Source organism: Misgurnus anguillicaudatus, chromosome 21, assembly GCF_027580225.2.
Source record: "Misgurnus anguillicaudatus chromosome 21, ASM2758022v2, whole genome shotgun sequence".
Lineage (NCBI taxonomy): Eukaryota > Metazoa > Chordata > Actinopteri > Cypriniformes > Cobitidae > Misgurnus > Misgurnus anguillicaudatus.
The window spans coordinates 56,662,817-56,687,378 of record NC_073357.2 but is presented as its reverse complement, the minus strand read 5'-3'; the positions used below and the strand labels follow the sequence as shown (position 1 = coordinate 56,687,378).

Below are 24,562 nucleotides of genomic sequence, written 5' to 3'. Positions count from 1 at the left end.
TAGCAATTGCATAGCAACACCTTGACAACCACCCAGAACACTCTAGCAATCGCATAGCAACACATTGACAACCACCCAGAAGACTCTAGCAATCGCATAGGAACACCTTGACAACCATCCAGAACACCTTAGCAATTGCATAGCAACACCTTGACAACCATCCAGAACACCCTAGCAATTGCATAACAACACCCTGACAACCACCCAGAACACTCTAGCAATTGCATAGCAACACCTTGACAACCACCCAGAACACACTAGCAATTGCTTAACAACACCCTGACAACTACCCAGAACACTCTAGCAATTGCATAGCAACACCCTGACAACCACCCAAAACACTCTAGCAATCGCATAGCAACACCTTGACAACCATCCAGAACACACTAGCAATTGCATAACAACATCCTGATAACCACCCAGAACACTCTAGCAATCGCATAGCAACACCTTGACAACCATCCAGAACACCCTCGCAATTGCTTAACAACACCCTGACAACCACACAGAACACCCTAGCAATCTCATAGCATCACCTTGACAACCACCCAAAACACCCTGGCAATTGCATAGTAGCACTCTGACAGCCACCCAAAACACCCTAGCAAACTCATAGCAACACCCTGACAACCACCCATAACACCTTAGCAATTTCATAGCAACACCTTGACAACCACCCAGATCACCCTGACAATAGCATAGCAACACTCTGATAGCTAACCAGAATACCTTTGCAATCTCATAGCAACACCCTAGCAATTGCATAGCAACACCTTGACAACCACCCAGATCACCTTGGCAATCGCATAGCAACACCCTGACAACCACCCAGATCACCCTGACAATAGCATAGCAACACTTTGATAGCTAACCAGAATACCTTAGCAATCTCATAGCAACACCCTAGCAATTGCATAGCAACACCTTGACAACCACCCAGATCACCCTAGCAATCGCATAACAACCCTCAACCTGATTTTGCCAAGTGAGAGATGTCCTCAGGGCAACATATTGTGTAAAAAACCTAAATCCATCCTAAACCTCAACCCTAACCATAACTGAACTCTAAAATCAGACTGAAATAATACGTGAAAAACAATGGTCTAGAAGTAGGTAATCCTGGTTGTAAGCTTAAACTTGAAACAAACTGTAAACTTATTTCTGAAATCTGATTGGTTGATTGAAATATTGTCCCAGGGTCAACATTATATTGCCCTGAGGACATCAAGCACTTGCCAAAATCAGGAGAGCTGCATAGCAACACCTTGACAACCACCAAGAACACCCTGGCAACACAAAATCCAAGTATTGTTGATTTCACAGGGAACAATGACAAGTATTAACACAGAGTAATAAAAGAAGCTTTACATTGCTAACAGAAGCATTTGTCAGTGCAGTATATTATAGCAGTGGATGGTTAATTGGAAGAGGGCTTCTATGGAGTGTATCAATGCCCCATTGTGTGGCCCTGGGGTGCTACGCAACAGAAATAGTAAATTCTGGCTTATGTTTAATGAATACAGCGAGTTATTTAAGAGCCCCGTGGTAACGTTGTGGTCCCCTGTGAACCATAAGTCAATTAAAACAAGTTTCTGTTGACCGAAAACACAAGCAACAGTTAGTGAAATAAACTAGAATTGGTAGAAAAATTGAAATGCAGTAATTGCATACTTGGTGCAGATTTAATTTGGTTAATTCCCTCATGGCCCGTGAACACGGCAACTGTGGATACTAATAATTAATTCCCACCCTTGCTGGGCGGCCCCTCTCTCTGCCTTCATTATCCCAGCAGGCACCGCAGGCCCTGCAGCAAACCCCATCCATCTATCTTGAACCGGAGTCCCACAGGCTCCTCTACATTCAGACCTTTATCTATTATTCATGGCTTCGGTGCAGGCCAGCGCTCATATACTTGTATATGAAGACGATCACATTCTCTAATGGATGCCTAAGGGAAACAATGACTTAGATTCCCGCACCTTGTTACTATAGTGACTCTGCAGCATGGTGCTCGAAAAAAATGAATTAAAAGTGGTTGTTCTGGGGGTTTCACATGTGTTTGATATTACAGGTTAAAAAATGCTTTATGGTAAATGCAGGTCCATTTTGATTCACAATTATTGCAATGGAGCTTGACTGTAAATACTTAAAGGAATGTTCCATTTTCTTAAAAGAAAAATTCAGATAATTTACTCACCACCATGTCATCCAAAATGTTGATGTCTTTCTTTGTTCGGTCCAGAGGAAATTGTGTTTTTTGAGGAGGACATTGCGGGATTTTTCTCATTTTAGTGGACTTTAATAGACACCAACAATTAACACTTAACTCAACACGTAACAAGTTTCAAAGGACTATAAACGATCCCAAACGAGGCATAAGGGTCTTATCTAGCAAAACGATTGTCATTTTTGACAATAAAAATAACAAATATACACTTTTAAAGCACAACTTCTCGTCTAGATCTGGTCGTGACCCCACGCAATACGCCATGACGTCAAGAGGTCACAGAGGACGAACGCGAAACTCCGCCCCAGTGTTTACAAGTGTGTTGAAAGAGGACCGTTCCTACGTTGTTGTATGTCAACTGATACTACTTAATGTCTTTGTGTCAGTTTATTGTTTACAATGGTCCGCAAATGTGCGTTTTATATATGTAACACGTGACCTCCCTACGTCACTACACATTTACGTTAGGTCACGCTGGACCAGACCTAGACGAAAAGTTGTGGTTTAAAAGAGCATATTTTTTATTTTTCTTGTCAAAAATGACAATCGTTTGGCTAGATAAGACCCTTATGCCTCGTTTGGGATCGTTTATAGTCCTTTGAAACTCTGTTGAAAAAAACTGTTAAGTGTTGAGTTAAGTATTAATTGTTGGTGTCTATTAAAGTCCATTACAATGAGAAAAATCCTGCAATGTTTTCCTCAAAAAACATAATTTCTTCTCGACTGAACAAAGAAAGACATCAACATTTTGGATGACATGGTGGTGAGTAAATTATCTGGATTTTTCTTTTAAGAAAATTGAATATTCCTTTAATAGTACAGGCAGTAGAGATGTAAAGAAAAAAACAAGCTTATGAAATATCCCTATCCTATATTTTCTATCTTATAAGCTGTCACCGGGGAGGTACCCTTTCAAAAAGTACATCTTTGTACCTAAAGGATCCTTATTGGTACCTCAAAAATAGTACATATTAGAGCTTTGAAATGGTACCGTCCCAGTGACAGCTTTTGGACCTTTAACCTAACCAGAGGATTTTAATCAGTACTAACTAAAAACTAACTAAAAATAATTGTCTGTAAGATTGTAATCACTTTTATTCACTGGTTTCTGTTGATGTGTGCACCCATAGAGCATCATGGTCCGATGGAACCCACCGGCAACGGATGCTCAAAACGGAGAGATCATCGGCTACAAGATCCGATACAGGAAGAGCGGGAGGAAGACCGAAGCTGCAGAGATTACTTCAGGATCACAGCTGTCTCAACTCATAGAGGGTAAAATGAACGTCACCTCCAACAGATCATCAAACCATTTAGTTTTGAGCAGAGCCCTTTAAAAAAGAAAGTCGCGTTAACCTCGTTGATCTTGGGGCACGTTTTCTTAAAAAATGCGATGGAATATGCAGGATATTTATGCAATTTTAGCTAAAACTGTTAGCTGCTTTTGCAGCTTTTCATTGATGTTCACGTCGCGTAATTACATCACTTCCTAACATTCCCATGACAACAGGGGACATGGGTGCGCATGTGTGAAGTAAATGCAACATTTTTCAACTTTCTGCTAAGATATACATGACTTTTTGCTACGAAAATGCAGGGATTATGAAATCGTGCAAGCCCCGCATATTTTGCAATGCGGCCCCCGCATAAATATGCAGACTTTGGCTGTTTATGCATTGGGTCATATGATCGCATAATCACGTTTTTTTGGAGGGACTGAATAACAAACCACAAACATCCTTTTAATGGTCAATTTTGTTTTCTTAACTCTTTCCCCACCATTGACGAGTTATCTCATCAAATAAGAGAAAACATTTGCATAAAAACGTGTTACTGATGAGATTTAATGTTAATCTATAATACCGTGATTATCCACTAGATGGCGAACCTACCCAATTTATAATAAAACTAAGGCAAATATAATTTTAAACTTTGTGTTGTTTTGATAATCGTTCTGAATCTGATCTCTAACAAAACTCCTTCACAAAAATGCAATTATTTCAGCGTTTTGCTAAATAAAATTATTTTTTAAGAAAAAATACCCATATTTAAGAGTTTACAAGCCGAGAAAAAAATATATAGATTGAACAAGAAACTTTTTTTCCCCCGTTTTGTTTGTTTATTGTTTGTTTGAAAGCAGAGGCTCTGTTATTTCATTTGATATATTTGTATGTATTATAGATATATAGTTATATATTTTTAGAAGAAAATTTTCCTGGAAGGCAATTTTCCTGGAAGTGAAACTTTTGGGAAAATCACAAAAAATGCTATTGGGCAACTTTTCAAAAAATGGCTGGCAGGGAATTATTTAATGCAGATACATCCATTGTTGTGTAATCGCGATATAGGCTATTAAATGCAATGACGGCACATATTAAAGCGACACCATGTAATTTTTCAACCTTCATAATACATTTTTAAGACCGTTGTGATAGTACATCGACTTTAAATAGGTTGAATGACATGTCTACCATAGCCTGACGGGGTCTGTATCACTTTTACTCGTATTTTAAAACTTAGGGTTTCAGGTAGTAACCAGAGCACAAAAAAAACTACAAAATTTGGAGGTTACTTAAGGAGTGTAGAGAGAAACTTCTATTATGTGACTTTGTGGCACTGTGTTAGTGTCACGGACCTATGACACGGGCAACCCGGGTTCGATTCCCCTTTAAGGCAATTTTTTATATAAACTCACAATCTTGATTCATACATAAATGCAATCTTCTTTATAAATGACGGCGATTATCTTGCATATAGTTTCCTGTATTCAGATGCTGCATTCACGTGTTCATGTTTTTACCTTTCTTTTACTGTCTGTATTTACATTACAATCCAGGATGCTATAGCAGTCAAACTTGCTCAAACTCACACAGTGTAAAACCAAACCCTATTCATTCACCAATCAGATCCGAGCGTTTCTCTCTTCTCTCTTCCTCATTTGCTTTCGCTGTCGCTCGCGTGACGTATTACAAAGCGGCAGACCTAAACAAATCGGTTTACTTGGATTTGGATCGACAATTTTCACACAAAAGAGAGGAAAAACGAGCGCCATTGCGGAAAATCCTGGTGGCGAGGGAGAGAGAGAGACGATGCAACAATATTTGTTTCGAAAAATGTAAGGAAATACTTCTGGTCGTTTCTGAATTGGACGGCTGCAGCCTCCGGAGGTCAAATATGCAGGCTGCATACGTCATCAAGCCTGGTTTATTAAGGTAAACTGAGCATTACATTCGCAAGTCATAAGCATACAGCAACAATTTACGATTAACTAATTATAATAGTCAACTTTGTAATTGTTAATATTGTGAAATAAGACAGTCTTGATGACGTATGCAGCTTAGAAATACGACATCCGGAGGCAGCAACGTTCAGATTGAGAAATGGCTTCTGCCACAACGAGTTCCTCATCAGAAAGTTGTAACATGACTGCGTTTCTCCCTGATGCCTCAAAATGTTGATCATTTAGCGTTTTAAAGGTTTAGTGTTTAGTTTTAAGGTTGGCCAGTTCTTTTTCCTTTGCGACAGTGCTGCGGCGCTTGTGGCCTCTAGGGACGCTATGCGTGAAAAATACATGTCTAGCGCCCCCTAGTGGCCAAAAAGTTTGGCGGTGTGCCTTTAATTAAGGGTGTCACGATTTCGATTTTAAATCGAAATCAATCGAAATTAAGTCACAACCTCGAACTTCGAAATAAAAAATGGGATCGTCCATGCTGCCACGCCCCCATGTCACGTCCGGTCGGCTTGCCAAGCGGAGCAAAAAACTCAGAGATTTATATTTTAAACACAATGCATGTATTGCTACAACTACTTGACATGCATATCATAAACAGGATTACTACCTAGTGATCTGACTTCGGACATAGCGCAGCTCTCTGCACGTGCGCGAGAGTGAGAGAGGCGCCAAGATGCAGCAGGTTACATTTTAAACAAAAGGAAATGTGAAACAATAATAATAATAATAAACAATGGCATAGCATTTTTTGTCTTTCAAAAAATAAAGTTAAAATCGACAATCGAATCGAATCATGACCTTAGAATCGAAAATGTAATTGAATCGAGGATTTTGAGAATCGTGACACCCCTAATATTAATGCAAAATGTTTATGGGTGTTTAGGCACTGATTTTGCTGGTTAATTAAATTAAATGCAAAATTTATTTATTAATAAAATGCATATATTAATACGTGCAGGGATTAATAATAGTTGAAAGTACTAAAGATGGCATCTCGCATCAGATGTTCATATTAACAACAAAAAGAAAACGACACTGAGCCAGTGGTATTATTATAATTTACAAAAAAATATATGAAGTGCACATCACATGCAACACTAAAAACACAATTTCCATCATCTTTTTTTTAGATCTGGCTTCTTTGAAGGGTAAAACCGCTAATCTAGGCCATAATCTAATAACATTACCACAGGGCCGACCCCTCTCACAGCTCCCGTGGTGCGTCGTGTGCCAGCGGTTGAGATGTGTGTTAGCGCCGTAGTTCAAAGGTTTAATGTGAAGTGTAAGAAAAAGACAAGAGCCACCGTTTCCTGCTGAGGCCGGAGAAACAGCTCAGGGGAAAAGCGACAGCCTTCTGCATTCGACTAAACAGACGCTTATTAACATTTTAAAGCAATTACAACCGCTGGCTTATTTAAAGACAGCAGGCATTCCCTCATCTATGAATAACAGAACAGGCCCAAGGCATCGAACGTGTGAAACGATTTTTTTCTTGTGAAATCTGTGCGATTTCCTGTTGTTGTTGTTGCTGCTGCCAGGCAGCGTGGTACAAATTTGTACAAGTAGACCTTTCAGATGCATCTCTCTGGGCGATGCTGCCAAAATCATGTAGCGTGTATAGGTCAGTATGTCATACAGCACGACGTGCAACGCAATATTTACAGTATTTATTGATCCCGTCGGGTAAATAGTATTAAGGCGACACTGGAGTGATGCACTCATCTGACAATTTAGCAAACATATAGCAACATGCTAGCAACGGCATGGCATGCACAACACCTGGAAAGGTGCAGGCGAGTTTTGCACATGCATGCATTTATATACTTGATCAATTACAGCTCTGTACTGAAGGTAATTTTGTATTTCTCAGGTCTGCAGCGAGGAACAGAATACATGGTGCGGGTGTCGGCCATTACGGTGAATGGCACGGGTCCGGCCACTGAATGGATCAGTGCCGAGACCTTCGAGAGCGATCTGGATGGTACGTACTGTCCATCAGATATAAAGGTGTATGTTTCGACTTAATAGACATTAGGAAGACTACATGTCATTTTCTCTTCGATCATCAGAGACAAAAGTGCCGGATGTCCCGAGCTCCCTGCATGTGCGGCCGCTTGTTAACAGTATTGTGGTGAGCTGGACCCCTCCAGAGAATCAGGACATCGTGGTGAGGGGTTACAGCATTGGCTACGGGATCGGCAGCCCTCACGCCCAGACCATGAAAGTGGACTACAAACAGAGATACTACACCATAGAGAACTTAAGTAAGAGCCTTTTAGTAATATCATAGTGCTTTAGTGTCTAAAGGTAACCTAAAGGAGATGTTTCTTACTGTCTTGACCTTGAAAATAACTTCTGTTATTGCATAAAATCATCCTACATGATGTAAAGAACATTTTGTGAAAATATAATCTTGATATCTTTAATGTTAGCCCAGTAACTTCTGAAACTTACAAGATGTTTGATCAAGTACCTTATACAGTGAGGAAAATAAGTATTTGAACACCCTGCTATTTTGCAAGTTCTCCCACTTAGAAATCATGGAGGGTCTGAAATTGTCATCGTAGGTGCATGTCCACTGTGAGAGGCATAATCTAAAAAAAATCCAGAAATCACAATGTATGATTTTTGTAACTATTTATTTGTATGATACAGCGGCAAATAGGTATTTGAACACCTGTCTATCAGCTAGAATTCTGACCCTCAAAGACCTGTTAGTCTACCTTTAAAATGTCCACCTCCACTCCATTTATTATCCTAACTTAGATGCACCTGTTTGAGGTCGTTAGCTGCATAAAGACACCTGTCCACCCCATACAATCAGTAAGAATCCAACTACTAACATGGCCAAGACCAAAGAGCTGTCCAAAGACACTAGAGACAAAATTGTACACCTCCACAAGGCTGGAAAGGGCTACGGGAAAATTGACAAGCAGCTTGGTAAAAAAGGTCCACTGTTGGAGCAATCATTAGAAAATGGAAGAAGCTAAACATGACTGTCAATCTCCCTCGGACTGGGGCTCCATGCAAGATCTCACCTCGTGGGATCTCAATGGTCCTAAGAAAGGTGAGAAATCAGCCCAGAACTACACGGGAGGAGCTGGTCAGTGATCTGTAAAGAGCTGGGACCACGTTTCCAATGTTACTGTTGGTGATACACTAAGACGTCATGGTTTGAAATCATGCATGGCACGGAAGGTTCCCCTGCTTAAACCAGCACATGTCCAGGCCCGTCTTAAGTTTGCCATTGACCATTTGGATGATCCAGAGGAGTCATGGGAGAAAGTCGTGTGGTCAGATGAGACCAAAATATAACTTTTTGGTCATAATTCCGCTAAACATTTTTGGAGGAAGAAGAATGATGAGTACCATCCCAAGAACACCATCCCTACTGTGAAGCAAAGGAGTAGTAGCATCATGCTTTGGGGGTGTTTTTCTGCACATGGGACAGGGCGACTGCACTGTATTAAGGTGGGGTTGACCTGGGCCATGTATTGTGAGATTTTGGGGAACAACCTCCTTCCCTCAGTTAGAGCATTGAAGATGGGTCGAGGCTGAGTCTTCCAACATGACAATGACCCAGGATAACCAAGGAGTGGCTCTGTAAGAAGCATATCAAGGTTCTGGCGTGTCCTAGACAGTCTCCAGACCTAAACCCAATAGAGGATCTTTGGAGGGAGCTCAAACTCTGTGTTTCTCAGCGACAGGCCAGAAACCTGACTGATCTAGAGAAGATCTGTTTGGAGTAGTGGGCCAAAATCCCTCCTGCAGTGTGTGCAAACCTGGTGAAAAACTACAGGAAACTTTTGACCTCAAACAAAGGCTACTGTACCAAATATCAACATTGATTTTCCTCAGGTGTTCAAATACTTATTTGCAGCTGTATCATACAAATAAATAGTTAAAAAATCATACATTGTGATTTCTGGATTTTTTTAGATTATGTCTCTCACAGTGGACATGCACCTACGATGACAATTTCAGACCCCTCCATGATTTCTAAGTGGGAGAACTTGCAAAATAGCAGGGTGTTCAAATACTTATTTTCCTCACTGTATAAACTGATGGCGTTTGGTAGTTTTTCAATATACGTTTCCAAATCTTCCTGAACACCTTTATCAAACAAGCACTTAAATGGATGAAATTGTCTCTGAAAGTAAATTAAAACTGAAGTGAGGAGTCCTTGAGAGTAAGAAACAAATCTCTCTCTGCACTTTATTGTAATTACATTCGACGGGAAACAGAAAAATCACGGTGAGAAGACGTAACAGCATAATTTAAGTTTTGGTAATTCATCTAATTACGCGAGAGCAAGAATCAATGACAGTGTTTAAATATTCACCCCGTCAGGATGATGAATATGTTGGAAGCTCTCGGTTGAGCCGCAGGCTTGATTAACTAAATGATTGACTTTCTCTCCGACAGATCCAAGCTCACATTATGTTATCACACTCAAGGCCTACAACAACGTCGGGGAAGGCATTCCCGTGTATGAGAGCGCCATCACAAGACCTCAATCAGGTAGGTCACCGCTGAAAACCCTCGGCACTCGATTTATTATCACGTCAGACATTTGTGATTCTGTAGCCAGCAGTCATGATTCAAGCTAATATGGAGATTTATGCTACATTTACCGTAAAGTTTTGTGGATGTTTGTCTCTTTTTAGACCCGAGAGACACACGCAAGTTCTGCGATGTTCTTGTTTTGGAAAAAATAAAGTCTCAATTGAATGAGTGAATTAAGTGTTGTCTCTGAGAAACAATTGAGGTTAAATGGATCTCTTTTGTGATTTCTCTTTCCTACGGGTAATCGTATTTGACCCTACAGAGATTCATGTTGGTTGAGTGTTCATGCATTTCATTGGAGTGCATCATACGAGCCGGCTCCAGGTTGTCTCGTAGCGCTTGGTGTCTTTCGGTGCCGTTGCTTCCTAGCAACCGGAGGAATGTTGAGGATTATGAGATGCGGATGAAGTCCTTCATGAGTGTGTGATGTAGATGCGGTGCTTTGTGTTTCATATATACAAACACTTGAACATATCAATGAATTATGGAACATCATTACAACATCATATTGAGTGTTTATACGTCCGGTCTCCGTTGCATTGGCTAAGATTATAATGAAGGTCATGCAACAATAATAATTTCGATAAAATTCAAAAAAATGTTTATTGTAAAATAATAATTTCACCTTTTTACAGACAAACTTTTTTTTAACCCTCATGTTGAGAGAATTCTTGGTAACACTTTACAGTAAGGTTATATTGGTAAACATTAGTAAAGGCACAAACTAACAACGAGCAATGTAGTTTTTTTTAGCACGAATTAATCTTTGTTAATGTTAATTAATGTCAATAGAATTGTTTAATAGGTAGTTCAAGGTGCATTAATTAATGTTAACAGTTACTACGTTCGATTTTTAAAAAATGTATATAAAAAGTTTGGTTCAAAAAGGCAATAAACGCCATTTAGAAAAATATATAGTTACCACCAAAATCAGTATTGTATCTGGTCAGTATTAAAAAGTAATTTCTTCATTTTACACAAAATCCAATTAATAGCCAAGTTATTCTGTCATCTTTTATCCCTTTTTTCCAAAACGCAACAAACGGCAGTCATCCTTCTCTGCAGAATGCAATAAATCCGCTCAACCAATCACAGCGCACCATTCCACACATTCCTGTAAAATTATACCAAACTTTTGTATGTACACCTCTGCATGTGAAGCTTTTGAAATTGGGTAGGCCAAATCCAGGCGGAAATCCCCAAAATAGCCTCTTTGTTTAAGAGGTTAACTAACAGCCTATAATAAAAACTACTGTATAAAGACTATAACAACCTCTCGCAAAAAGAAAAAAGATGATTTTTGTCAACTTTTTTGTGTTTTTCCCCCCACTTTATTATTATTGTACACTTGTGGTGTTCCCAATCAAAAATTTGTGGCCTTCAGAAAATAGCTTATAAATCACTAATTATGCAAAATTATAACAAAAAATTGGTTTCAATCTTTTTGTCGACTTGTTATTCCTCATTTAGTACATGTTATCTTTTTTGAACTAGTTAATTATAAGTCTTGTTGATCTGATCACAAGTACACAGAACAAGGGTTAACACTCTGGGGTCGACGGCGGGGCGGGCTCTAGACTACTAGATCCAGTTTTAAAAAGTCTTGTGAAAACATTTTTGTCTGAAAAATTCAAACATGTAAATACATGTTGCTCACATAATATTGTAGCCTTGTTTGCGCTGAGCACAGTGTTATGAAACTTGGCATATATTGTGTTTTTAAGAAACGGAAAAAGCACAAATGTCAGTGCTGGCCAAAACTTCCCAAGCGGGCCAAATCACTTAAAGACCCCAGAGGGTTAAGTGAAGAAACCTGTCCTGCATCTTTAAAGGGACACGTCACCCATTTGCATTGAGCTTTGTATAGTTAGAACCCCAGTCATGTTTTTGAATGGTCATGCATCATTTTCTCAGTTGCCGCTGAGGCAGGAAAAATACAGATTTCAGTGTTGCACTGATGTAAAAATCATCATTTTGCATCATTGAAAGCAGGAAGTCCAATATCTTTGTTGAGGGAGTGAGACTACAAACACCCCTTTTCTCTGTCAAATAGGCACCAAATTCGAAATCTATGTTACATTTCGACTACAAATTTGACGCACTTTCAATACAGATTAATGTTTCTACGGGTGAAATGCTCCTTTAAGATGCCATCTTAACCTTACATTTCAGTCTTTTATCAACAATATATACTGGATCTTTTTCAATTGAAACCAGTATACCTGAGGCTATCCACACTATTCCTGAGGTAAATGCGGGCGACGCCATCTTGAGCTCAGATGGGTAAAACTTCCGGTGAGCCACTACAGCTAGTAGTCCTATTGCGAGGGATACGAGTCTACCGTTTTGAATGGCATTTTAATGCTTATTATAAAAATCCAGGAAGACCGGCATAATTTGTGCAGTGAGGGGTTGCCATAATATATGATACAACGCAGTAAATCTCTACAAAACAGTTGTTTTAACTATAATACACGCACAAGAACGGAAAGTTTATGTGGCACACATCCATTCAGTAAAACCTTAATTGACAGTGAACAATAAATACAATAATTATTCAAAAACAACCAATATTATGCTGATAAAAATATGCAGATTTATTTATTCTGCTACTATATATTATTACAAAAATGAGATTACAGTACAGAATATATAGCCTACGACATTAACTGATTATTAGTTAATAGTTTGTGATGTGTTTTTGCGCATACCGTTAATTTTGTTAAATGTTTTTTAAGCAAATAATTTCATAAGCTCATGTCTTATTTACTGTGTATAATAATATTTTCATAAAACGAAAACAATACTGAAAACATGTAATAGGAGTTTAATGTTTATTATGGTTTGTTTAAATAACTTAAATTGTGTGCTGCTGTCGGATCGCGTGAAGCTTGATGTGTAGCCATAAAAAGTCGATTAAAAATTGCAGTTTAAAAATAACCTCACACCAGGGACTGTTGTGACATTTTAAACCATCACCTGAAAAGGTTAAAAACAAGAAGTCTCTGTATATTCCATGTATTAAACACTCGACTGACTGTAGAGATACGGCATGTCTCTGTGCTTTTATATTTGCACATTGAAGACCCGTCACCCCCGAGGAACAACATGAAACGATTGAATATATGTTGATGTATCAGGACACTTCTTAATTTCATCCTCACACTGATTCATACATGAAATTATGACCGTGATCATCATGGAAATCGCCGGCTCTGGTTCATTGACAGTACGCGCCGGAAGTCACACCCATAATTCACGCAAAGCGTCATGGGGCGTAGGAATAGTGTGGATATACAATGTCAACATGTTGTTTTTGCATAGATTTTACTGCTGCATACTATAGCTCAATGATAAAAATACAGCTTGCATGCAATAAAACTTTAAAGTAAAAAATAATATTGGTAACACTTTACAATAAGGTAGGCCCTGCCGGCCTTTAAAACCATTGTGGCATCTTAAATGGAGTTTAGTTAAAGGTAAAGCATGAAAATGAGAAATGCAGTGCATGCTGGGAGATAATAAGACTACCACTGAAGAAATTCCCCTGTGTTCAAAACATCTGCGGTGTTGACTTTTTCTTTCCCAATGTATGTAATAATAATTTAAGCAAATAAAAGCTCATAATTAATGGGGTAAAACTTTACAAAAAGGTTGTATTTGTTAACATTAGTAAATGCATTGGTTAACATGAACTAACAATAAAGGTCTGTTCGTGTTCATTTTAGCATTCACTAAAAAAGTTTTAAAATCAAAACTGTTAACATTAGTTAATGCACAATAAACTCCAACATGATCTCACAAAGTTCCATATTTCATTTCATTATCACGGATCTCCGCATTTTTCCGTGTCCGTACCATGGACTTTCTTTTCCGTGTCGGTTTCATGTATTGGTTACTCAATTGTTTTGTGTGGGTTTGGGGTTAGATTTGGGGTTTGGGTTAGGATGTCACTTTAACTATTGGTTTATACTATTTTTCCAGATTTTTAAACAGTTGTCGCCTGACGTTAGGGTTAGTGTTAAGTTTGGGGGATGGATGTCATTTTATGTTACAGAAAGTCGCTCTAACCCCAAACCTACACAAAAATGGTAGAAAAATAGGAAAAACAATTGAGTAAACAATACGTGAAACTGACCCGGAAAAGAAAGTTCGTGGTACGGACACGGAAAAATGAGCAAAATATTCTGTGACTATAACACGGAAATTCGTGAGATCAGGTTGATAAACTCATGTGAACAACAGTGTTGGTATTAACTAACATAAAAAAGGATTGGTAAATGCTGAAAAACTGCATTGGTCATTAGTTCATGTTACTAATGCAAGGGTTTTTACACACGCGAGGATCAGTGTACAAAACGCACATTTTGTCATGCACGCATACTTTGTACACGTAGGTTGCGCATGTGCATACAGGAGAATTTAATAATAACCGACCATGCGCGTACACATGAAAAAACAGACTGTATCACGGGGTTTACCATGACTAAAGTAACTTATAACTTGTCAGATATTACAATAAAAACATCAAGATGTTAATTTAAGCACCGCTGCTGTTTTGAACACAGGGGAATTTCTTCAGTGGTAGCCTTATTATCACCCAGCATGCATTGCAGCACACTGCATTTCTCATTTTTATGATTTACCTTTAACTGAACTCTAGACAAGATGCCACGGGGGTTTTAAAGGCCTGCAGGGTTTCTAGATCATTCATCTTTATTATACATGAGCACCACTGCCGCTGTTTAAAAGCCATGTGCCATCACTTCACAGCAAAAGAACCAACATATTCAACTTTTAGTAGAAATATTTCGTGGATTACAATATTTTGTATACAGTCATAAAGGGGTCATATGATGTTGCTAAAAATATTCTTATTTTGTGCATTTGGTGTTATGCAATGTGTTTAAATAATTTATTTTCCTCATACCGTACATTATTGCTGCTCTTCTATGCTCCGCCTTTCTGAAACGTGTCGATTTTTTACAAAGGCACCTTTGTTTTCCCTTCTTTTTCTAGTGTAGTTTCTAGTAATCTGACCTGAACTCATTGTGCTGTAGATTCTTTAGCAGTTGTTGGTTTAATGGCTGTCTCCTGTTCTAATCCGAAATTTTCTCTCTTTCTCTTTTTCCAATCCGCAATCCTCCCTTCCTCCTTTCATTTTAACCCATTAACCCGCTTCATCCCTTTGTCACCCCGTCCTAAAACCCTCCTGTTGTACATTTTTTGTTTTGGCCATGGTACATTGTGTAATTTGCCTGCAGACCCCATAGACCCTGATGTTGATTTGTACGAACTTTTCCATGCTCCATACACTCCAGTACCAGATCCTTTACCCATGCTGCCTCCTGTGGGCGTTCAGGCGTCCGTCCTGAGCCACGACACCATCAAAGTCACCTGGGCGGACAACTCGCTGGCCAAAAGCCAGAAGATCACGGATGCACGCTACTACACCGTGCGCTGGAAGACTAACATACCTGCTAATACGAAGTTTAAGGTACGGTTAACTGGTCAGAGCATACCCGTTAAAAAGACCAGTTTCACCAGAATGAATTTTAATACGCTGGTTAGTACTGCTTTGATATACTAGTACAGCAATTATGTTCTCTGTGAAAACATACCAGTCATCTTTCTGGTAAAGCTGATTGATGTTTGTTGGTTAAAGGGCACCTATTATGGCCATTTTTACAAGATGTAATATAAGTCTCATGTGTGTCCAGAATGTGTCTGTGAAGTTTCAGCTCAAAATACCCCACAGATCATTTATTATAGCATGTACAAAATGCTCATATTTGGGTGGAAGCAAAAATTGCTGATTTTTTGTGTGTGTACCTTTAAATGCATATGAGCTACTGCTCCACACTCCCTTAACAATACAGTGAGGATAAAATAGATCTGATTCTTGTGAATACAGTCTGAGACAATAGTATCTCACTACTGAGATATGGCAGGCAGCGTACAACTCGCTGAAGGCGGAAACTATGGTAATGCAGGGCTTACTGGGCGGGGGGCTTTTTCAGTGTGACATCACATTAACAAAAAAATCTAAACATATGTTTATGGAGACTGCTTTGGTTTAATGATCAATAAAAGAAGAGTGGGTGGATTTTTTCAATGTAGAGTGGTTGTGTTCACACACCTTGTAAAAGTGGATTTTGCATAATAGGTGCCCTTTAAGTCATGGTGTCTCCAACATGGTGTCCGAGTCTGTGAGGTGCCTGCCAAAGCACATTCTATTAATAGTCTCAATTGTAAAATGTATTTATTACATATATTTTATATTAGCTTGGCTTGGTTTATGTATGTTAAACGAATAGTCTACTCATTTTCAACATTAAAATATGTTACCACCCCAACCAAGAATCGTTGACACATCCCTCCACCATCTGTGTGCGTGCACATAAGCGCTGGAGCGTGCTGCGACGCCTCGATAGCATTTAGCCCAGCCCCACTCATTCAATGGTACCAATCAGAGATAAAGTTAGAAGTGACCAAACACATCAACGTTTTTCCTATTTAAGACGAGTAGTTATACGAGCAAGTTTGGTGGTACAAAATAAAACGTAGTGCTTTTCTAAGCGGATTTAAAAGAGGAACTATATTTTATGGCGTAATAGCACTTTTGGGAGTACTTCGACTCGGCGCAGTAACACCCTCCCTCTCCCATTTATGAGAGGGAGAAGGGGAGCGGACTTTTCAGGCGAGTCGAAGTACTCCCAAAAGTGCTATTACGCCATAAAATATAGTTCCTCTTTTAAATTCGCTTAGAAAAGCGCTACGTTTTATTTTGTACCACCAAACTTGCTCGTATAACTACTCGTCTTAAATAGGAAAAACGTTGATGTGTTTGGTGACTTCTAACTTTATCTCTAAATGGTACCATTGAATGAATGGGGCTAAGCTAAATGCTATCGAAGCGTCGCAGCGCGCTCCAGCGCTTACGTGCACGCACACAGATGATAGAGGGATGTATCAACAATTCTTAGTTAAGGTAATAACATATTTTAATATTGAAAATGAGTAGACTATTCCTTTAACATCTCAAACAATACTAAAACATGTCAACAAGTAAAAATAAAATAAAATCAACAAGTGAAAAAAAGTTTTGAGTAGATATAAAAAAGTAACCCTCCAGATTGTTTTATCCATTGTGGTGCCCTTGCCCACAAAAAGGTTGGAGACCCCTGGTGTAGACTACTGGTGATCAGGTGGTAAACAATAAATGATGCTCTGCTTGAGTCCTGACACCGGTTTGTTCATTTTAAGGTGGCTAACACCACGACCCTGACACACACTGTGACGGGTCTGAAACCCAACACCTTGTACGAGTTCTCGGTCATGGTGACCAAGGGCAGACGGACCAGCACGTGGAGTATGACGGCACATGGCACAACATTTGAAACAAGTATGTTACTTTACAACTAATAAAATAATCAGCAAGTTAATTTTATAAATCCTTTCAACCTTTAACTTTTTTTTAAATAATATTATCGACAGATTTGTTTAAAGGAAAACACCACCGTTTTTAATAGTTTACTATGTCCTTACCTCAACTTAGAAGAATTAACACATACCCATCTTTTTTCAATGTGTGCACTTAATCTTTGTACAGCGCGTCGTGAATACGCCAGCATTTAGCCCAGCCCCATCCATTCCCTAGGATCCAAACAGAGATGAATTTAGAAGCCACCAAACACTTCCATGTTTTCTCTATTTAAAGACTGTTACATGGGTAGTTACACGAGTAAGTATGGTGGCACAAAATAAAGCGATTTTTTAGCGGATAAAAATGAGAAAAATATTGTATGGCAAAAGAGCACATAGTTTGCAGCACTTTGACCTTGGTGCGCTGTAACATCATCACTCCTATCTATCCGACTTCTAAATTCATCCCTGTTTGGATTCTAAGGAATGAATGGGGCTAGGCTAAATGCTAACACATTCACGACGTGCTGTACAAAGATTAAGTGCACGCATTGAAAAAAGATAGTGATGTATTAATTCTTCTAAGTTGAGGTAAGGACATAGTAAACTATTAAAAAACTGTGGTGTTTTCCTTTGACAATAAAAAATAACAAATATACACTTTTAAACCACAACTTCTTGTCTAGATCCCGTCCTCAAAGCGTCAGCGTGACCTCACGCAATACGTCATGACGTCAAGAGGTCACAGAAGACAAACACGAAACTCCGCCCCAGTGTTTACAAGTGTGTTGAAAGAGGACCGTTCCTACGTTGTTGTATGTCAACTGATACTAATTAATGTCTTTGTGTCAGTTTATTGTTTAAAATGGTCCGCAAATGTTCGTTTTATATATGTAACACGTGACCTCCCTACGTCACTACCATTTACGTTAGGTCGCGCTGGACCGGACCTAGACGAAAAGTTGTGGTTTAAAAGTATATATATTTATTATTTTTATTGTCAAAAATGACAATCGTTTCGCTAGATAAGACCCTTATGCCTCGTTTGGGATCGTTTATAGTCCTTTAAAACTCCGTTGAAAAAAACTGTTATGTGTTGAGTTAAGTGTTAAGTGTTGGTGTCCATTAAAGTCCATTAAAACGAGAAAAATCCTGCAGTGTTTTCCTCAAAAAACACAACTTCTTCTGGACTGAACAAAGAAAGACATCAACACCCTGGATGACATGGTGGTGAGCAAACCATCTGGATTTCTCTTTCAAGAAAATGGGATATTCCTTTAATTTGTCTAAGTTGAGGTAAGAACATTGTAAAATATTGAAAAACTGTGGTGTTTTCCTTTAAAATGTTGTACATTTTTATCCCTAATGGTGTAACAGGCTGGTTTAAGATGATTTTTCGAACACTTTTTAGTCTAGTTGGTTGGTTGCCAGGTCTTAGCTGGTTTAAGATAAAAGTAGCTGGTTTAAGCTGGTCCTCCTAACCTGGCAAAGCTGGTCTTCCAGTCTGGTCAAGCAGGTGGTTCAGCTGGTTTTATTAAAAAATGGGCCAAACCCCCTCAAAAGCCAGTCTGCTACACCAGCTAAAACCAGCCAAGCAGCTTACTGTAGGGTATTTTTTCAGTAGGGATCAGTGTTCGAATTGGTGGGGGGCTGAGTGGTCCCAAACCTCCTATAAGCATTGAGGGACCCTAAATTGGGGGTTTTTTATTAAAATTAAAAATTCTTCTCAAACTATTATTTCACACTAATTTGAGTGGTAAAAATTGTTAGGGTAAGAGTTAATGATAATTTGGGGTTTCTTTGATTAAAACATTGATCCATGACCACCCAAAAATTTAATCCAGCATCTTACTTTGTGAAATCACAGCGACCCTACAATGTTGGGGGGGGGTCTTAGCTAGGGGATCCCCCATAATCTTTGACATAATTCAAACACGGGTGGGGATGAGATAAAGTTTCCAGTCATATCATTGATGAGTTGAATACTACTATTAATTCTAATAAATCTAATGTAGTCCTTTTCTCGTCTTATCGTTTTGGCTTTAGAAAGTGAATGAGAGGACTGTAAACACGAGTGATGTCCTGTAAATACAATGAACACCAATCACTTCCTTTTTACTTTTTGATAGTTCCAAGTTCTCCACCCAAAGATGTGACCGTAGTGAGCAAAGAGGGTCGACCGCGAACCATCATAGTCAACTGGCAGCCGCCTTCAGAAGCCAACGGCAAGATAACAGGTGATAACTATTTACATGTAGATATGAAGCTGTCCGTGTGTTTATCGTGTTGCACCTTGGGTAAAAATGTCTCTATCTCTCTTTTGTCAGGTTACATTATTTACTACAGTACTGATGTAAACGCCGAGGTTCATGATTGGGTGATCGAGCCGGTAGTTGGAAACAGACTGACTCACCAGATTCAAGAGCTCACCCTCGACACGGCGTATTACTTCAAGATCCAGGCCCGTAACTCTAAAGGCATGGGACCCATGTCGGACGCCGTCCAGTTTCGCACTCCTAAAGGTAAAGAAAGACCTTCTTTCAACATGGCATGTGTTATGGATGTTGTCTTCTAATATGAAAACCTAACCCTGTGTGTAAATATACAGCTACTGGATCTCGTCGAAACCTTAAACCTTTACATTAACTCTGATCTTTCATGCACGAGCTGCCCGACCGCACGCTTCTCTTCATCTAATCTGCCTCTCTCTCTGCTTTCTCCTGCTAGCCGAATCCTCTGACAAAATGGCTAATGACCAAGGTAATTGATCTCTCTTCTCTTGTTCCACTAATGTTCTCAAATTGAAGCGAGCGTCTTGCTTTTCCCTGCACTGTGAAATTCATCAGAGGAAGACAGAGCCAGCTGCCGAGAAGATAAGCAGAATAACATTGTATTCGCTCGCTTGAGATAATCAGCCAAACGCACATGTGGCTACAGCTTAATACTACTAACTTTACCTTCTGAATAACATTTTCTGATCTAGAGATGAGTATCACGTTCTTCTCTGAAGTGTAATTTTAGTATGTTCACCTGATGTTTCTTATGTGATCTCTTGCAGCTCCTGGTATCGTTAGAGGAAGACCTCTTGCACCGGACCAAGGCTTTGGATCAGGAGGTAATCACTGTTATCTATCTGTTCATTTGTCCTATATCAGCCTATATCATCTTACGGGTGCCAGGCCAGTAGGTAGTGATGTTACCTTGTAAAAAACATTACACGGCTGCACCAAGAGGCAACCTTCCTGTCTCTCTCCTGAACCAATGGAAGCGGATCGCTTTTCAAATCCGTTTTTAAGAGCTCTGCGCTAAGCCCTTAAAGTTGAAAAATGTTCAACTTTGGGTGAAACGCTCAGCTCATCAATGTCACTTCTCACTTGAACGTCCAATCACCGTCCAATCCGATTTTCCTTTTTTTAAAATGCACCAATCGACTGGCCATAAATCGAAACCGTACGATTTATGGCTTTTGCTCCCTAACACGCAATCAGCAACCACAAATTTAACATAACATGAGATGTTTAATGTTTCAGGGAAACCAGACATGTCCGGCACAGGTGATAATCACATCCTGGTCATTGTCATCATCGTGTCTGTGGGAGCCTTCACCATCATTGTAGTGGTGGTTGGAGCTTTCCTGTGTACACGCCGCACCACCACACAGCAGAAAAAGTAAGTTTGTGAACTTAATCCTCAATCCTGACATGAGGATAAAGAGTCATTCTCAAACTGTTTAATATGGCAATCTTCAGGAAACGTGCGGCATGCAAGTCCGCCAATGGATCGCACAAATACAAGGGCAACTCCAAAGATCTGAAGCCACCGGATCTCTGGATCCACCACGAGCGTTTGGAGCTCAAAGCTGTGGACAAATCACCTGAACCCAACCCTGTCATGACCGACACGCCGATCCCTCGAACCTCTCAAGACATCACACCGGTGGACACCTCTTTGGATCCTATGCTCCAGAGACGCAACTCTTACCGCGGTACGAGCATTTTTAACACTTTATGCTATAGTGTACATCTCAAAGATGCACATTTCTTTATCTTCTGGAAAAATAGTTAAAGTATTGATGATATGCAATACTGTGTGTAGGCCACACGTTGCTGTCCACTCTTTATAAATTATAAATGCAACTAGCAGTCGTGGTTTTGCTTGGCGTTGCCATACAGTAAACTAAATGTAAATCTGTAACTTAAAGCATTCAATGCGTCCTGTTTGTACAAGTCAGCATGTCAGAGAAAAGCATTTATGGGTCAACAGCTTTTACTTTTTGCATCATTCATGACATCATTTCAGCCGCTGCTTGTAAAGAGATGCTTAAAGTCACGCCTGCTGTTTGTCATTCTCGCTTGTCTCATGCATAACATAAAAACTTGTCTTGTGATTTTATGGATGGAATGGTGATATTACAGTCAGCTCCTGTGGCCCATCTGATTTATGCATTTATAGTGCCCTCTAATGGACAAAACTCTCATAGCAATACTAAAATCATCACATGATCTTTGGCACTTGACTCTAGAAGTCAGCTGGTAGTTTGCACAAGGCTCTTGTACTGACATGCTTTTTGGGTGGGTAAACCTGCCTCAATCTGATTGGCTGGTCGCTGTCTGGTTTGCAGGCCATGAATCAGAGGACAGCATGTCTACCCTGGCGGGCCGTCGGGGAGTCAGACCTAAAATGATGATGCCGTTTGATGCACAACCCCCTCAGCGTAAGTTTGTGATCTTGATCCCTGTACTGTATCGTGTGTTTTAATTTACTTAGCTAATAAACCGTCCCCATGGAACTTTATCATTTGTGTACCTAAATAGAAGTGTTTTTTCTAGCATTATATTTTTTGTGTATGTAGTGGTCTTGTTTGCATGATACGTCGTGGAGTCACGTTCTCATTGTGCTGCGTAATCCATTGTCCAATGTTATTTGTGTCCATTGGCAGCTGTGATTAGCGCTCACCCCATCCATTCCCTCGATAACCATCACCATCATTATCACTTGGGCAGCCTGGCCTCACCGACACGCAGCTATCTACATCACCAGAGCAGCCCGCGGGCCATCGCCACCCCCATCTCTCATCTAGACAGGGCCGATTCAACAGGTGAGAGTGCAGACAATTAATGAAGACGATCGTCAACGCCTGGATAATAACCTGTTATTGACTCTGGACTTTTATTTTGAAGTTTTAAGAATTGTGATCCTGTAAGAATGTATTTTTGTAAATATATATTTATTAGGAATGCACAAGTGTGAGATGTGTAAGTGCATTAGAAGTAGCAGCCCATTCCCTTTTTTTAAGAGATGCATCAATCAACCAGCCATAAATCGAAACCGGGCGATTTATGGATTATGATTTTGTCTAACACATTATATTATTGTCAGCCAGACTTTTTTAGTTTTATTTCGTCCAATTTACCTTTTTTAGATGCAATGTTCGAAACCAGACGATTTATGTTTTTGGCTCCCTAGCACAATCGGCAACCAGACTTTTTCGTTTATCGGTCCGATTTTCCTTTTTTTTTTAGATGTACCGATCGACTGGCCATAAATAGAAACCAGACAAATTATAGTTTGTTTTTTTTTTGCTCCCTAGCACGCAATCAGCAACCAGACTTTTTTGTCCAATTTTCCTTTTTTTTAGATGCACCGATCGACCGGCCATAAATCGAAACCAGACAATTTATGGTTTTTGCTCCCTAACACACAATCGGCAATCAGGCTTTTTCTTTTCTTTTTTCCGTCCAATTTTCCTTTCATGTTTTAGATGCACTGATCGAATGGCCATAAATCGAAACCGTATGATTGATGGTTTTTGCTCCCTAGCACACAATTGGCAACCAGACTTTTTTTGGGGGGGGGGGGGGGTTCGTCCGATTTTCCTTTTTTTTTTTTAGATGTACCGATCGAATGGCCATAAATCGAAACCAGCCGATTTATAGTTTTTGCTCCCTAACATCCAATCGGAAACCAGACTTTTCGTGGGGTTTTTTTCATCCAATTTTCCTTTTTTTTTAAATGCACCAATTGACTGGCCATACATCGAAACCAGACGATTTATGTTTTTTGCTCCCTAACACACAATCGGCAATCAGGCTTTTTCTTTTCTTTTTTCCGTCCAATTTTCCTTATTTTTTTAGATGTACCGATCAAATGGCCATAAATCGAAACCAGACAATTTATGTTTTTTTTTTGCTCCCTAGCACACAATCAGCAACCAGGCTTTTTGGGGTTTTTTTGTCCAATTTTCCTTTTTTTTTAGATACACCAGTTGACTGGCCATAAATCGAAACCATAAGATTTATAGTTTTTGCTCTGTAGCACGCAATCAGCAACCAGACTTTTCGTGGGGTTTTCATCCAATTTTCCTTTTTTTTTAAATGCACCAATTGACTGGCCATACATCGAAACCGTACTATTGATAATTTTTGCTCTCTAGCACGCAATCGGCAACCAGACTTTTTCATGTTTTACGATTTTCCTTTTTTTTTAATGCACCGATTGACTGGCCATAAATTGAAACTGCACGATTTATGTTTTTTGCTTCATAACATGCAATCGGCAACCAGACTTTTTTTTGGGGGGGGGGTTCGTCCGATTTTACTTTTTTTAGATGTACCGATCGACTGGCCATAAATTGAAACTATACGATTTATATTTTTTGCTCCCTAGCACACAATCAGCAACCAGGCTTTTTGTTTCTTTTTGTCCAATTTTCCTTTTTTGATGCACCGATCGACTGGCCATAAATTGAAACTATACGATTTATATTTTTTGCTCCCTAACATCCAATCGGCAACCAGACTTTTTATGTTTTACGATTTTTCTCTTTTTTTTGATGCACCGATCGACTGCCCATTAATCAAAACCGCAAGATTTATATTTTTTGCTCTCTAGCACGTCATCAGCAACCAGACTTTTTATGTTTTACGATTTTTCTTTTTTTTTTGATGCGCCGATCGACTGCCCATTAATCGAAACCGTACAATTTATGTTTTTTGCTCTCTAGCACGCATTCAGCAACCAGACTTTTTCCTGTTTTACGATTTTCCTTTTTTTTTTAGATGCACCAATTGACTGGCCATGAATTGAAACCATAAGATTTATATTTTTTGCTC

General features: G+C 39.3%; 1 protein-coding gene across 8 annotated transcripts in view; it reads left to right on the top strand.

Annotated features, from left to right (window-relative positions):
• Positions 1–24,562, top strand: part of neo1a (neogenin 1a) — a 203,621-nt gene that overhangs the window by 172,356 nt on the left and 6,703 nt on the right. For 3 of the 8 annotated variants that reach the window (XM_055214601.2, XM_055214621.2, XM_055214630.2), the window contains exons 13-26: positions 3,358–3,502; positions 7,330–7,440; positions 7,529–7,723; positions 9,885–9,980; positions 15,290–15,522; positions 17,292–17,430; positions 19,580–19,687; positions 19,778–19,972; positions 20,178–20,210; positions 20,509–20,565; positions 20,981–21,119; positions 21,200–21,435; positions 22,072–22,164; positions 22,390–22,548. In XM_055214601.2, coding sequence (XP_055070576.2) covers positions 3,358–3,502; positions 7,330–7,440; positions 7,529–7,723; positions 9,885–9,980; positions 15,290–15,522; positions 17,292–17,430; positions 19,580–19,687; positions 19,778–19,972; positions 20,178–20,210; positions 20,509–20,565; positions 20,981–21,119; positions 21,200–21,435; positions 22,072–22,164; positions 22,390–22,548 — 1,939 coding nt within the window. The remainder of the gene's footprint in view (positions 1–3,357; positions 3,503–7,329; positions 7,441–7,528; positions 7,724–9,884; positions 9,981–15,289; positions 15,523–17,291; positions 17,431–19,579; positions 19,688–19,777; positions 19,973–20,177; positions 20,211–20,508; positions 20,566–20,980; positions 21,120–21,199; positions 21,436–22,071; positions 22,165–22,389; positions 22,549–24,562) is intronic. The other 5 variants (XM_055214640.2, XM_055214615.2, XM_055214607.2 and 2 more) reach the window with 4 other exon arrangements.